The sequence below is a fragment of the Thamnophis sirtalis genome, unplaced genomic scaffold (assembly GCF_051295495.1).
Source record: "Thamnophis sirtalis isolate CommonGarterSnake01/CBP01778 unplaced genomic scaffold, rThaSir2_p1.2 scaffold_10, whole genome shotgun sequence".
Classification (NCBI taxonomy): domain Eukaryota; kingdom Metazoa; phylum Chordata; class Lepidosauria; order Squamata; family Natricidae; genus Thamnophis; species Thamnophis sirtalis.
Window position 1 is genome coordinate 71,709,190 of NW_028261390.1, and position 16,535 is coordinate 71,725,724.

Genomic DNA, 16,535 nt, shown 5'->3' on the forward strand with positions numbered 1-16,535 from the left:
TTCCTTCCTTCCTTCCTTCTTTCCACCCTCCCTTTCTCCTTCCCTTCCTTCCTCCTCTTTCCTCCCTTCCTCCCTTCTCACTTTCCTCTCTTCCTCCCTCCCTTTCTCCCTTATCTTTCCTCCCTTCCCTCTTTCCTCCCTCCCTCGGCATTGTCATAACTTTCGAGACAATTCTGTACTTCATAGTTCTTCCCTCTGACTCCTTACCTTTACTTCTGTCTAATATAGATCTGTTCTTCTGCCATTTGGCTAATTCATCCATTGAATGAGGATTATTTGGAAATAGCACAAGAACTCTTCTTAATAGAGAAAATCCTGTTGTAATCGTTTCTTGGGTTCCTTAAGAGGACTTTTAAGTGGCAAGTGTCCTGAGAGTCAGATTACTGGGAGCACTTAACTTGGGAAGAGGCATCCAGTTTTCCCGTGAAATGCCAAAGGGGTGCTGTGTCTCCTCTTGATTTAGAGAGGGAGAGTCCTTCTTTTTGGAGCAACTCTGTTTATACTGTGAAGGTGCATGTTCTCATTAGATACAATAAAAGCAAATTCCCCCTCTTAATTGCATTAGTGGTACGTGACATTAAAGCTTAATTGGCTTATTTAAAACACCGTGCACATTAATTTCCTTCAGATTGTGGAAGAGGAAAAGGTCAGGAGTGCAGTTTAATATTCCTGGGTGAGGGATTTCAATTTTAGTACAATTTGTAGAGAATTAATTAGGGAATGTGACGGAAAGAAAAAAGGGCATTGAATACAAATAAGGCGGTTACGTTGCCCGATACGAAAACAGAAAACCCCTTGGACTGTTGGAAATCCCATTGGAAATTCAACCGGTGTACAAAGAGTCTCTGAAGCATCCTGCTTCTTTTTTTTTATTAAAAAAATATTGTACAGCAATTAACATTTATTTCATTTTATTTTTTGATACTGTTTTCATGGACTTCGTAGGAGATAGATGAAGCCTGCAAGAGGATAAAGCGTGAAATCGATGATCTGGGCCCCGAGGTTGGTGACATTAAGATCATCCCGTTATATTCCACGCTTCCCCCTCAACAGCAGCAGAGGATTTTTGAGCCCCCACCTCCCAAAAAGCCCAGCGGTGCAATCGGACGAAAGGTAAGTTTGCTAAAGCTTTATCCATTGCACCCCTGATTTTAATACGTAATAATAGATGAGCGCTTTGTTATCGGGTGAAGAATTTAATTCCATACCAGCAGAGCATCCTTCATGGGGGGGAGCCCAGGTGTGTTACAAGCCAGGTGTTTCAAAAGTCTTTATATTGTCAAGCCCCGAAGACACGTTAGCAGAGAAGAGGTTTCCCATCAGCCACGCTTGACTGGCAATTTCAAGGCTGTTTATTGAAATGCAGGCCTCATGGGACAACCTTAAAAATACTCCTAAAAGTACAGCTGGCCTGGAATAGCTTCTTCTCCCCCCCTTTACCCCCGCAGGATTTAACAGCGAGAATTTCTATGCTGTAGGTTTCTAGAATGTAGACATTCTAAGCATGGAAATTGTGCCTGACGTCCATAAAGTCACGTTTTATGTGCTAGCAATATTTAACGTTCCTGTGTAATGCAGAAAAAACTCCTGTGTTTTTCGACAGGTTGTTGTATCCACTAATATTGCCGAGACATCCTTGACAATAGACGGCGTTGTTTTCGTCATTGATCCTGGCTTTGCGAAACAAAAGGTAAACAAAGATTTTTATTTATTTATACACGCAGTGTATCACAGAAGTGAGTACACCCCCCTCACTGTACTCACTTTCTTTGCTAGCAGTTTAGACATTGAACGGCTGTGTGTTGCGTTAATTTGAGGGGACGGCGCATTTACACCGTTATACAAGCTGTATGCTCACTTCTTTACAAGTGTCATTTTTTCCCCCAGTGTTGTCACATGAAAAGATATCCTTAAATATTTACAAAATGTCAGGGGGGGTACTCACTTCTGTGAGATCCTACAACTGCCATCCGATCCACAAGAGGATGTCAATTTTCCATTCTGTTTGTATTGCTGATGAATGGGTTTATTCCCGTATCAATAATAGCAGTAGACTTATATACCGCTTCATAGGCCTTTCAGGCCTCTCTAAGCGGTTTACAGAGAGTCAGCATATTGCCCCCAACAATCTGGGTCCTCATTTCACCCACCTCGGAAGGATGGAAGGCTGAGTCAACCCTGAGCCGGTGAGATTTGAACCGCTGACCTGCTGATCTAGCAGTAGCCTGCAGTGCTGCATTTAACCACTGCGCCACCTTGGCTCAATGGATACATTTAGACAATACATCTAAATGTAATAAGTAATACATCTAGATCAATGGATACATGGGGGGGGGGCTGCCGTGGCCTAGAGGTGGAGCTCTTTCCCCACAATCAGGCTGTGAGTTTGATCCTAGGTAGAGGCAAATATTTCTCTCTCTGGGCACACTGAGAAGATATCTGCTGAACAAAACTCCGCATTGGAGACAGGGAAGGGCATCCGGCCAGTAACCCCTCTGCTAGCTCCCTTCGGTTGCTCAGGCTCCACCCCGCAAGGGATTATGGGGTCATTAAAAGAACCCATTATTTGGATCTACGAAAGGAGCAAAGTGTTTACTTTGCAAGCCTATATAAAAACTCCTTCCTCCTCCTCCTGGCAGACCCCACTCCGTTCTAGCACTGACGATGTTACCTAGTTGGGTCATGAAATGTCTGCAAGAAAACAAGCACGTTCAGAGTGCACCAAGGACCCCTCGTCTCAGCCCCGAGCAACGCACATTCTCCTTTAAGGGGGAATAATACACCGTGGACATTTTATTATTTATTATTTACACTCTTCTGCCCCAATAGGTCTACAATCCGCGAATCAGGGTGGAATCTCTGTTGGTGACCGCGATCAGCAAAGCTTCCGCTCAGCAGAGAGCCGGCCGCGCAGGTCGTACTCGCCCCGGGAAATGTTTCCGGCTATACACAGAGAAGGCGTACAAAACAGAGATGCAGGTTCGTAAAGTGGCGGTTCATCAGCTTTGGATCATAAATACCAGAACAGAAACTGAATTAATTCTAAAATATATAAAAAATCTTCGTTTTCAGGACAATACCTATCCTGAGATTCTGCGGTCCAACTTGGGTTCTGTGGTGTTACAGCTGAAGAAACTTGGTATAGATGATTTAGTTCACTTCGATTTTATGGATCCACCAGGTATATTTTTAAGAATCCCTAAAATTACATTTGTGGAACATAATGTTAAGTGTTAGCAAGATACATTTTTTCCCCATTTCTTATCATGAGTTAAATAAACATGTGTTCCCTGAATGTGAACATAACCAAATTCATTGTAGTGTAAAAGCCACCAGTCAGTGCCAAAAGTCTTTTTTTTTAAAGGTACACTTTATTATTAAAAAAAAACCTTATCCACTTTGTATGCAGAGCTCTTTGATAGCAAAGTTTGTTAAACCCATGGAGCAAATGCTACAAGAATAACAGCAATACACCGTATTTTTCGGAGTATAAGACGCACGTTTTCACCCCTAAAAGAGGGTGAAAATTTGGGTGCATCGTATACACTGAATGTAGCCCTCGTCCACTTGCCGCCCCCCATCATTTGGCCTCCCAGCAATTTGCCTCCTTGCAACGAACAGAGAACAGCCTGTTTCAGCTTCAGCACAGCCTGATTAGCATAAATAGCTGATTGTCGGCTGGATCGGCCTCCCGACCATTAGCTGTTTCAGGCTACAGGGATTGCCATTGCCTGTTGCGCATCCCGTTTTTGGCCTCCACACACCCCATTCTGATCCCCGCCGCCCGGAACGGGTGGAAAATGGGGCATGCAAAGGCAGCGGCAATATCTGCAGTCTGAAACAGCTGATTCTTGGGAGGTCGATCCAGCCGACAATCAGCTTCTTGTGCTAATCAGGCTGTACTGAAGCTGAAACTGCAACACACTGTTTGTTGCAAGGAGGCAAATTGCTGGCAGATTTTTTCCCCTTGTGCTAATCAGGTTAAACTGAAACTGAAACAGGCTGTTTGCTGTTTGCTGCAAGGAGGCAAATTGCTGGGAGGCAGAGACAGATTTCCCCCCCCCTTGTTTTCCTCCCCAAAAGCTAGGTCTTATACTCCGAAAAATACGGTATTTAATATGAAATAACTTTAATGGGTCATCAACTAGTATGGGTCATGGGACTCTTCTACAAACCAATTGGGTTTGCTTTTTAATGGAATTCCTGGAATTTGAAACAGCAGGAAAAGGTTAGATCCAAAAAAAAGATTAGTTTTCATACGCTAAATTGTATTGATGAAAGTCCTCTTTCTCATTACTCTGTCTGTGGAAAAATAACCGAAGACCTTTACGTCTTACGCATATCATATTTTACATTTTTTCTACAAGTCTTTCCCAGCGTAACGGCTAGAAATTTGGGGGAATCTGGGTAGATTGTGAAAATGCACCTGGGGAGTCCCATTGTAGGGAGGAAAGATTTGGTAGAAGCCTGTATTATATATTATTGAGTGGAAAACGAGGTTTATCTTCATAATGCTGTGTGCCAGTTGTGCTTCTAACATCTTTTGCTCAGTTACTTTGTCTGTAGCCAGGAAAATTGATTAAGGTCAGGGTTATAAAACTACAGGGATTTCTTTTTTGGCAGTAAATTTTCAAACACGTTGAACAAATCCATAGGTTTACAACAGATTTACTGTACTATGGGCAAAAATATGCCTAGAGAGGGGGAAATGAATAAAATGAAGGCATCTGTCCAAGTCTTTGGACATGGTTTTCTGTTAAATTGCCAAACTTTATGGACAATTAGCCATGTTTTTTTCCTCCCTAGCTTCTTGTATATATATATGTTAGATTTTTACAACCCCTGGTAAGCCCCAATTATGGGAGGAAGCTAACTGCTTCCATCATCTGTCAATCGGCTCGTCACAAGAGTCCATCACGACAGAAACCCAATATTTTTACTGTTGCCTTTGTTATATTTGTGTTTTTTTATTTGTGCTGATAAATAAATAAAGGGAGACTAGTATAGATCTATTTCAAGCTATTTAGCTCTCATCAGCTAGCCATACCCTTACTGGGAATCGAACCTGTGCTGTATTGCATCTTAGGCAGATGTGTTAACCACTAAGCCACAACACAAATGTAACAAAGGCAACAGTAAAAATATTGGGTTTCTGTCTGGATGGTCTCTTGTGACGAGCCGATGGACAGAGAATGGAAGCAGTGAACTTCCTCCCATGTTTGGGCATACCAGGGGTTGTGACTTTAAATATATATGAGAGCTAAATAGCTTGAAATAGATCTATACTTAGCATAATGGCTAAGACGTTTGCCTAAGATGCAATACAGCACAGGTTCGAATCCCAGTAAGGGTATGGCTAGCTGATGAGAACTAAATAGCTTGAAATAGATCTATACTAGTCTCCCTTTATTTATTTATCAGCACAAATACAACAAATGTAACAAAAAGGCAACAGTAAAAATATTGAGTTTCTGTCTGGATGGTCTCTTGTGACGAGCCGATGGACAGAGAATGGAAGCAGTGAACTTCCTCCCATGTTTGGGCATACCGGGGGTTGTGACTTTAAATATATATGAGAGCTAAATAGCTTGAAATAGATCTATACTTAGCATAATGGCTAAGACGTTTGCCTAAGATGCAATACAGCACAGGTTCGAATCCCAGTAAGGGTATGGCTAGCTGATGAGAACTAAATAGCTTGAAATAGATCTATACTAGTCTCCCTTTATTTATTTATCAGCACAAATAAAACACACACACACACACACAGACAGACAGACAGACAGACAGATAGATAGATAGATAGATAGATGGATGGATAGATAGATAGATAGATAGATAGATGGATATAGATATAGATATAAATTTGTGTGCTTTAGTTGCCCAGACAGAATTGCAGAATTGACCTCTTCTCTTCCACTGCCAAAAACTCACCCAGGTAGTTGTGGAGATGATTTGATTTCCCCATACTTCACTGCCCATAGGGAGGAATTAAAACTCGTAACGGGGTAAAGTTTGGGGTAGGCCCAAAGGCCAAGAGCTAAAATGGCAGGAATTCAGCAGGAATAGAATAGAATGAAAATAGTATATAGAATAGAATAGAATAGGAATTAACAGAATAGAATAGAATTCTTTATTGGCCAAATGTGATTGGACACACAAGGAATTCGTCTTTGGTGCATAGAAAGTGTACATAAAAAGACAAGATACATTTGTCAAGAATCTTAAGGTGCAACACTTAATGATAGTCACAGGATACAAATAAGCAACCGGGAAACAATATCAATATAAATCGTAAGGATACAAGCAACAAAGTTATTGTCCTGCAGTCATAAGTGGGAGGAGATGGGTGATAAGAAGGATGAAATTCATTTTGCATTTCGACAGAACGGGACTGGCATTGCTGACCAGCGATCTGTTTGTGTGTTTGTCCCTGTGTTTGTGTGTTGTGTGTGTGTTTTGCAGCTCCAGAAACTTTGATGAGAGCCTTAGAGCTTCTGAATTACTTAGCCGCTTTAAACGATGACGGAGACTTGACTGAACTTGGCTCCATGATGGCGGAGTTTCCTCTTGACCCGCAGCTGGCTAAAATGGTTATTGCAAGTTGCGACTACAACTGTTCTAATGAGATTCTATCTATTACTGCCATGCTGTCAGGTAATAGCAGGGACAGAGATGCCAATCAAAACCCAGCTCTCCAATTAGGGGAAGCTTGTAATATTCCTGCAACAGGACTACTTTACGGTCTTTTTTTAAAAAACAAAATTGATTTGTGCCGATCAGACGTACTCTGTAGTAGGCTTCACAGTGGAGTAAAAAAAAAAAATTTGTGTAAAAAGAAATCAACGTTGAAGCTCCAGAAGTCATTGTGTGTGTGGAAAAGGGGAAAACTAACTCATCTCACGTCCAGAAAAAATTTCTTTGACCCCGTTAAAGGATTGCAAAAATATCGTAGGAAAAAAAACACGTCTTATTCCTTTAGAAACTGCAGTTCTTAAGCCCTTTTCTTATTATATGAAAGTGAGCAAATAGTCATAAGAACTGGGTTTGGTTTCTGGTCCTGTAAATTTGCGACTTAGAGCATTATAAAGATACGACAGAGAATCCTCACAAGCTTACACCAAGTTGGAAAAAAACATTCATTGTTTAAAGGGAATGTTGGAAGGAAAGACGGCAGCTTTAAATATTATTATCACTGCATATTTTATATAATATAATATATATATTACGAAAGTAGAAGCGATATGATTGGGGAGGGAGGGAAATTGGTTTGAGCCACAGTCTTTGGTTACCATGGCATGGTTTTTCCTAGCCAGCAGTGCCCAGATGCTTCCTAGAGCCTGACCATGTGAATTTTAATTTTATATACATATAAAATGTAATTGTTCCTTTCTGGAGAAAACCAGTTTGATACCGGGAAAAGCCAGGAAAGAAATGATGTGCTTAAAAGCTTCCTTAGCTAATTGAATATCATTTAAATATTTGTGTGGGACAATGGAGATATTACCAGTTAAGGATATAACTTTGGGGGCGGGGGTCTCAAAATATGCACGTGCGTGGTAAGAGCGTAATATAAGGTAAAGGTTGTTTTTTTTTGGTGAGACAAGCGGTCACCATATTGTAGGGTATTCTTCCTTTTATTTTTTTTCCTTCTAAAGCCTAACTACAATGTTTATTGCCGAATTTTGACACTTCAGACTCAGAGCAGATGGGCAGGGCAGAATCTCATTGTCTTTGAGTAAATTGTTGCCTTATTTGCGGAGGTGGTGGTAGGTTGATGCCTGCCTTTTCATGCAATCCTACTTATAGGGACTGAATTCTTAAACGAAGTGGCTATGTGTTATTCCCTCTAATTGCATATGTGAGTATTTTGACTTTAAAAAACAACAACAACACACCACCTTCTCAGTAAACTGCAAAATGTTTATACGTACATATGATGAATTTATGGTTCTTCCAAGATAATCAAGATGTAGCATATATCTATATACACAGCGGAAAAGAAAATTGTGGGGGACACTGTCTCCTTGGACTTTGTTGTGGAACAATTGTCTCTACGCTGGTTTCCAGAAAGTGCCACTGACACACACACACACACACACACACACACACACACACACACCAGTGAATAGAATCAGATTGAGCCAAAAGAATATATGAGCCATCTAATAACAGGTTCAGGATACCGTCTTCCCAGAAGTAATCCATTAAATTGAGACCTTCACTGCGGGAAGAGTTGAGATGGCACTCTTGAAACACTTCTTAGAGAGGTGAAGGAGAAGCAGCAATTTGCTGACCAAAACTCTCTTAAATTAAAATAATCCCATTTCCAACCTCCTGAGAACTAAGAGCTTCCATTAAATGGTTAGTAACAGATTAGCACTGCTCTTCAAATATATTCAACTTGCAGCATAAATATGACTGTGCATGTACTTAGGTAGTTTTTGTGCTTCAAAATTGATGGTTTTCGGCAGCCTTAGTTCAACACAATTTCATATGTTTTCAGTTTCTGGATGTTGACGTCAATGGGGTTGTTTCCACCCCCACCCCCCGCAGAAATGTTTATCTTGACACTTCCACTTCTTAATTTAAAAAAAAGAAAAAAAAGTGCTCTAAGCAGTGGGACTTTTGCAATATTGCTGTTGGCATATTGGCAGAATTGTTCGTAGTCTTCCATTTCTGTGCTTATTTTCTCAGTCTTTTCCCAGCGTTCCTAAAAGGCCAATTCTAGAAACTGTGCAAAATGATTGTAACACTTGAGACAAAAACTTCAGTGGAAATGCTTCCATTTGGGTTCGGATTGAGATCAAAATTTCAAGGCATTTGAGGGACAGTGGTTTTTTTTTAAAGCCCCTTCCCTCCTCCTACCCCGGGGCGATTAATTGTATTTAAACAACCTACCTAAAACCAATGGGGAATTTTACAGGATCGCTACCGAAATGACCCAGCTTTTCCTACGCTAAAGGTCATTTTAAAAACAACAGCAGACTTTCAAAGTTTTCAACAAAGTGCTTTATGGAATATTGACCTACTCTAAACAATGGAAGAACGGTTCATGTACTTTCCAAATGATTAGATAAACGAGAAGGCTCTGTGTAACCAGATGGAGCCTCTTCTCACTCCACAAAGACATTGGTTGACCTCTGATGAAGCTGTTGGGCGTCTACCTTCCACCACTGCCGCGGTGACTCTGGCCCTGGGCCGCCACGGGGCCCCCTCTGCTTCACCCACGCTTTTGTCCACCGGTGCTGATAGCGATGCTTGCTGCCGGCGACGGAGCCACGATGCAATGCCGGCGGAGGGGATGTTTGCCTAACCGTTTCTAGGGGGCTCCTTTTCCTCAAATGCCCTCCTTTTACTCCCACATGTTGCGCTTCTAGCCCCATGGATTGTTTCCATGGGGGGTGCTTGGTCTCCCCAGCGTACGGCAGAGCTATCAGCATTCGGTTCCTTGGCATGGCCACGCCGCTCTTTCCCGGCTGATGGCCTTCAGGGTAGACTCTTTTTGTTTTTATTTTTGTTTTCCGCTTCGGATGCCTACTTCTAGTCCAAATAATCAGGCCTTCTTGTAGCTTTGAAACCCCTCTTGTCTTGCAGATGTGGTTAGGTGTTGATGTCCCAATTCAAGGTAGTAGGCAGCCCAAGATGCAGTTGGAGGCCATCCTGCCCTGCCCTATGCTCTGTGAACTGACCTAGCTAGGCCTTGTACCTCTGTCTCTGAATGCGTGACTCATCGATATGGGCGTTTGTGTTGGGCCCATACCAACCTTGTTTAGTCCCACAGTGTTTTGTTCGCCCCACGGAGGCCAAGAAAGCCGCAGACGAGGCCAAGATGAGATTCGCCCACATAGACGGAGATCATTTGACGTTGCTGAATGTCTACCACGCTTTCAAACAGAGTGAGTAGAGGGCGGGGTCTTGGGTGGGGTGTGGGTGGGGCTGTTCTCGGCGGTTCCACCACAAAACCGCGGTAGACTAAAGCGCGCTCGCCGAAACCGCGTACCTGCCGTCATCACAGCGCGATGAAAAAAGCACGCTGTGAGCGGTAAAGCTAAAATTAACGCGTAAACCTAAACCTAACCCCCCCAAACCTAACCCTAAACCTAACCCTTAACCTAACCCTAAACCTAACCCCTAACCTAATGCTAAACCTAACGCTAACCCTTAACCTAACCCTAACGCTTAACCTAACCCTAAACCTAACCCTTAACCTAACCCTAACCCTAAACCTAACCCTTACCTTAACGTGAATCGGCTTGCTTTAAAAGCGCTTTTTAAAGCGCCCTTTTTTCTCCGCGGTCGTATTTGTCACGCTGCTGATGACGTCAGGTACGCGCTTTAATCGGGCGCGCTTTAGTGGACCGCGGTTTTGTCGTGCCACGGTTCTCGGCGCCAGTTGGGTTGGCCATCGGAATTCCAGCCGGACAATTATTTCAACCGTGAGCCAGCCAGGTGCCGTTCATGGCAATTTTCACATGTTGTATGTCTCAGGGTTTTTGGTATGTTTTGTATAGTTTTAGGTAGCTTATAACTGAGATTCACAGTTTGCTGTTAACTTTTATTGTGGCCTTGATTCTGGCCAGGCTGCTAAATTTAGTTTTAAGACGACTATTCTGATCCAACAACCCTTGTCAAAAAATTCTTACTCACTCTCAGGATTGGGAATCTGTAAGGGAAATGGGATCCGTGGGGAATGTAATGGGACATGTGTGGGGCGCGGTGGCTCAGTGGCTAAGACGCTGAGCTTGTAGATCAGAAAGGTTGGCTGTTCGGCAATTCAAATCCCTAGAGCCGTGTAATGGAGTGAGCTCCCCTCACTTGTCCCAGCTTCTGCCAACCTAGCAGTTTGAAAGCACGTAAAAAATGCAAGTAGAAAAACAGGAACCACCTTTGGTGGGAAGGGAACAGTGTTCCGTGCGTCTTCGGGAGTTGAGTCATGCCGGCCACATGACCACGGAGACGTCTTCGGACAGCGCTGGCTCTTTGGCTTTGAAAGGGAGATGGGCACCGCCCCCTAGAGTCGGGAACGACTAGCACATATGAGCAAGGGGAACCTTTTACCTTTATCTTTAATGGAAATGGGGAAAATACCCTCTTTAGAAATACCATTAAAGAAGAATGTTCCTAAGATATGGGTAAATGCTAGCTAAAAAGAAAAAGGCAATATTATTTGCACATTAATATGGGAAAAAAGATAGTTTCATAAATCAATCAGAATAGAGCTGGAAGGGACATTAGAGGTCTTCTAGTCCAACCCTTAGCTCAAGTAGGAGAGACCCTATGCCGTTTCAGACAAGTGGCTGTCCAGACTCTTCTTAAAAGTTTCCAGTGTTGGAGCAGCCACAACTTCTGGAGGCAACTTCTGTTCCATTGGTTGATTGTCCTCACTGTTAGGAAGTTCCTCCTTAATTCCAGGTTGAATCTCTCCTGGATTAGTTTCCATCCGTTGCTTCTCGTCCTGCCCTCATGAGCTTTGAAAAATAAATGGACCTCCTCTTCTCCATAGCAGTCCCTCAAATACTGCTATCATGTCACCCCTACTCCTCCTTTTCTCCAGTCCCTAGAAATAATTCAGTCTGATTAAATGTATACCCTGTTTCCCCCCCAAAAAGACCTCCCAGGATAATAAGCCCAATTGGGCTTTTGAGCGCATACGCTAAGATAAGCCCTCCCCGAAAATATTGCAACACAGCAGGAGCCGTGAGGTGACCACACTCGCCGCCTCCTGCACCTCAAAAATAATAAGACCTCCCCGAAAATAAGGCCAAGCGATTATTTCAGGGGTCAAAAGAAAATAAGGCCCTTATTTTGGAGGAAATATGGTAGCTATATATTGCTGAATGGATTTTGCTTTTGTATGGAATAAAATGCTGGTTAGTCACCAAAGTGAACTAGGTTATATAGATCCAAGGTGGCGCAGTGGTTAAATGCAGCACTGCAGGCTACTTCAGCTGACTGCAGTTCAGCAGTTCGGCTGTTCAAATCCCACCAGGCTCAGGGTTGACTCAGCCTTCCATTCCTTCCGAGGTGGGTGAAATGAGGACCCAGATTGTTGTTGGGGGCGATATGCTGACTCTGTAAACCGCTTAGAGAGGGCTGAAAGCCCTATGAAGCGGTATATAAGTCTAACTTGCTATTGCTAACTTGCTATTCTTGATATTCTTATAAGAACACTATCAGGTGGTGGGGAAATGGATCCCGGGTCTGTGAAGTCAACCGAGCATCCTGATGTTTAGTTGGCTGGGCCTGGTGGGACTTTACAGACTGCATAAGACAAGATTTTATTTTACATGCCAACCCATCACCACTTCCTTCGGTTTACTTGATTCTCCCTTGTTGCTTCCTATTGTCCCGGCTTCCTTGGGGGGGGAGGGAGAAAAATTAAACAATTTGGGGCTTATTTCCTTGGTGCTGCAGCAAATTAAAAAAAAAAAGAGAGAGAACATATCACTGAAAAAAAAAACATCATTCAAGAGTTTAATTGGCTGGCTTGATTTGGCCATCCGGCTGGTTTTCTGATTGTGTGTGTGTGTGTTTTTTTTAAATTGGGTATTAAAATGCTGAGTTTCAGATGATTCATGCCTCTTTCTTTCTTTCTTTTTTTAAACGTTTGCAGATCATGAATCGGTTCAATGGTGCTATGACAACTTCATTAACTACAGGTCCTTGATGTCAGCGGACAACGTACGCCAACAGCTGTCACGAATCATGGACAGGTTTAATTTGCCACGTAGAAGCACAGACTTCACAAGCAGGGACTATTACATCAATATACGAAAAGCCTTGGTGACCGGTTACTTCATGCAGGTAACGTCCTCCAAAATAAAAGGAAAGGAAGTCTCTGGATAATTCCCCCCTTTCTTAAACACGTTTGCGGCTGCTAGATAACAGGGTAAATTAATGCCGGTTTTACAGCGCAAGTTAAAATCTTGCCAATTTCAGGGCAGAAAGCAGAAATGGCTCTGTCCTAGCCTCGTTTTTTCCTCCTGAAGGGATACTAGAAGTCTTTTGACATCTGCTAGCTTTCGTTAGCAACCTGATTGAAATATTTATGACAGGCATGTGCTGCAGAGGTGGGTTGCTACCTGTTCGCATCGGTTTGGGCGAACCGCTAGTGGAAATTGTGACTGGCTCCCCCGTTGCCGCGGCATGGGTTTTTTTTGGGGGGGGGATTTTTTTAATGTTTTGTGCATGCGCAGTCCTATTTACAGGCAACTGCGCATGCGCACCGAACTGGCAGTAATGCCGGCAGCACTCCACCCCCTAATATGCTGCCTGCCTCTATTTACTTATTTATTCAGCTTGCAAGGCTGCCCAGCTTAAACGGCACCGTGTTGCATGGCGTTCACACGATTTTGGAAGTTATCATAGTTCCAGATCTTGACGACTGAGGACTCTTGTCCAGGGGTGTGAAACTTCATTTCATTGAGGGCGGCATCAGGGTTTTGATGTCACTGGTGTTGGGGGCACTTATGGCCAAGTGCTAAGGCAGAGTTTCCCTCCCTCCCTCATTATAATCTCCCTTTCCTTTCCTTCTCTTCCCTTTCCTTCCTTCCTCCTCCTTTCCTTCCTTCCTTCCTTCCTTCCTTCCTTCCTTCCTTCCTTCCTTCCTTCCTTCCTTCCTTCCTTCCTTCCTTCCTTCCCCTTTCTTCCCTTCCCTTTCCTTCCTTTTCCTTTCCTTTCTCCCCCCCTTTTGTTTTTTTCCCCTTCCGTCTTCCTTCCCCTTTCTTCTTCCTTCCCCTCTTTCCTTCTTTTTCCTTCCTTGCTCTCTTCCCATCTTCCCTTCTTTTTCTTTGCCTTTCCTCTTTCCCTTTCTCCTTTCCCGTCCCTTCTTGCATGCTCAATTGCAAAAAGGGGAAACGTGTCTCCTTTGGTTTTAAGTTTGTTTCGATAGCCCTCTGCGGGAGCTCCATTTTCTCTGTCAGAGGCACCGGTGTGTGTGTGTGTGTGTCGGTCCTTAGATGTTTCCAGGGCGGCCTTGCGTTGTCAGCCCTGCCCTGGTCAATATGCCTCAACGGATTTATTCTTGCCTAGCTCCATGGGATCAGCCAGGTCTTCAGTGCCTCATCAAAGACTGATGAGTTGGAGCAATTGTGAAATTCAAAATTTTTCTACTACCGGTTCTGTGGGCTTAGTGGGCGTAGCAGGGGAAGGGTACTGCAAAATCCCCATTCCCTCCCCACTCCTGGGGGAAGGATATTACAAAACATCTGGGGCCAACCCAGAGGTGGCATTTGCCGGTTCTCCAAACTACTCAAAATTTCCACTGCCGGTTCTCCAGAACCTGCTGAATTTCACCCCTGGGTTGGAGGCACCTACGTTTTAGAAAAGGAGAGCAAGAGAAGGCCCCGGATTTGATCAGATGTTTGATTGAAGAAACCCCCCCCCCCTGCAAGAAAACAGCTGCCCTCCTCCAGAATTAAATTCAAACGGTGTAAAATGGAAAGTCCTTGCGGTCCAGCGAAGGGTTATCGACACAAGAAAGGGATACGTACACAATCTTACGTGGTGTCCTGCTTAGGGGGAGGGGGGAAATCACATTCTCAGATTTTGGGTTTTTTCATTTCTGCTGACAGATTCCACTCCCTCGCCCCCCGCCCCCCCGAGAGACTTCCAGGAGCACAGAAATCATTTTGTAAGCCTAAAAAGCGTGACCGCTCTTTAATGCGCATTCTTGGCTTGAGAAAGTCACCTGTCATCGTCATCATCTCGTTCTCGTAGGTGGCACATTTGGAAAGGACGGGACATTACCTGACAGTGAAGGATAACCAGGTGGTGCAGCTGCATCCCTCGACAGTTCTCGACCACAAGCCGGAATGGGTGCTTTACAATGAATTTGTTCTTACCACAAAGAACTACATTCGCACTTGTACAGACATCAAGCCAGAATGGTAAGACGGTTTGTCTCCAAAGCTGGGGTTTTTTTTTTTTTTTTTTGGAGGGGGGGGGTGTAACACAATCCCCAGTTGACAGGGAAGTGCCTACATTGGGACAAAAGTTGGGCAACTTGCCTCCAGAAGTGCTCCATCATGGGAGGTTTTTAAGAAGAGTCTGGGCAGTCACTTGTCTGAAATGGTATAGGGTCTCCTGCTTAAAGAGGGGGTTGGACTAGAAGACCTCCAAGGCCCCTTCCAGCTCTATTCTGATTGATTGATTAACCTACCTATCCCTAATTCATGAGGAAGGAAGCAACGGTAGCATATTTGTCATAGGGCTTCATCTGCTTCTGCTTCTATCTATCTGCCCTTTTACCCATCACCATGTATAAGAAAGCGTCTTTTCACGACTGCTAATATTGCACCAAAATATTTGGCAAGTGGGTTAGTCAAAAGTTGGGATATATATAATCCGCCCTCCTATTTTCCCACGGTAGAAAATGTGGCCTGAAGTCCAAAAGGAAAAGATGGTTTGCAGGTCTGACGGTCGACACTGTCAATTTAATATTTATATCCCACGATTTCTGCCATTTATCTAAGTCTGTTGCATATGCAAAATTTTTAGCTCAGGCAATCATGCGTCCCCTTTACGCATTCGACTGCTTCGACTGTACGTGACGGGCTCTCCCCTTCCTTTGACAGGTTGGTGAAAATTGCTCCCCAATATTACGACATGAGCAACTTCCCCCAATGCGAAGCCAAGAGGCAGCTGGACCGTATCATCGTCAAGCTCCAGTCCAAGGAATACTCGCAATACTGATACTTTTGCCTTTTTTTTTTTGTTGAGTCGAACTTGCTCAGAGAACAGCGGAAAAACGATAAAACGGAGTTTCCTCAGTTCCAGGTTGTGCTCTTTTTTTTTGCCTTGATTCGGGAGCTTTTTAATTTTCCTTTACAGTAAATATTCCATTTTGATTTCATACATTAAAAGGATGTATGCTCTCTTTTTATTGTCTTCACGCTGTAACTCATACGACGGGGGCAAACGCTGATCAATGTTTTGCAGTTTATTAAAAAAAAAAGTAGTTTTCTCTCTCTCTCTCTCTCTATAACAATGTTGTAAGCATTTCTTTAGAAATGGTTGGGAAAAAAAAATGCTTCTGAAATGTGATTTATCGACCATGGCATGCATGATCGTTGTAATTGTTGACATTCCTTTTAGAAGTTGTGAAATGTTACAACGTGCTTATGTAGACGCGACCTTCAGCTTCACTACAGAAGTGTACTGACTTCAATAAAGTCTATTTATACTAAAATCTTGGCACTTTATTGCTTCTGCTCCCTTAATCGAGAAGGAACGGTGGACTAAGTTAACCTGATGTCTTAATTGGATTGCCTACAGCGTTTCTGCTTATGTGTTCAGATGTTTGGATAATGTTGGGTAAAGATTAGACCGGCGTGGTGAATTAATGCATATAGAGGGCTGTATTATAGGCATCGCATCGCGATTATTTGGAAAAGAGTAGATTCCCACCTTCATGTATGTTGAATGGAGAAACCTAGAGCCGAGAAAATACATGTTTTAAGTCCATTGTAAGACAGAGTAAGGTAGTTCAGTGGCTGAGATGCTGAGCTTGTGGATCAGAAAGTTCAGTGGTT

General features: G+C 43.3%; 1 protein-coding gene across 2 annotated transcripts in view; it reads left to right on the forward strand.

Moving 5' to 3' along the window:
• Positions 1 to 16,192, forward strand: part of DHX15 (DEAH-box helicase 15) — a 34,580-nt gene extending 18,388 nt beyond the window's left edge. For both annotated transcript variants that reach the window (XM_087724896.1, XM_087724895.1), the window contains exons 6-14: positions 946 to 1,113; positions 1,604 to 1,690; positions 2,830 to 2,979; positions 3,073 to 3,181; positions 6,466 to 6,657; positions 9,777 to 9,899; positions 12,617 to 12,807; positions 14,722 to 14,891; positions 15,579 to 16,192. In XM_087724896.1, the coding sequence (XP_087581022.1) occupies positions 946 to 1,113; positions 1,604 to 1,690; positions 2,830 to 2,979; positions 3,073 to 3,181; positions 6,466 to 6,657; positions 9,777 to 9,899; positions 12,617 to 12,807; positions 14,722 to 14,891; positions 15,579 to 15,696 (1,308 nt within the window). In that variant the 3' untranslated portion in view covers positions 15,697 to 16,192. The remainder of the gene's footprint in view (positions 1 to 945; positions 1,114 to 1,603; positions 1,691 to 2,829; positions 2,980 to 3,072; positions 3,182 to 6,465; positions 6,658 to 9,776; positions 9,900 to 12,616; positions 12,808 to 14,721; positions 14,892 to 15,578) is intronic.
• Positions 16,193 to 16,535: the final 343 nt, after the last annotated feature.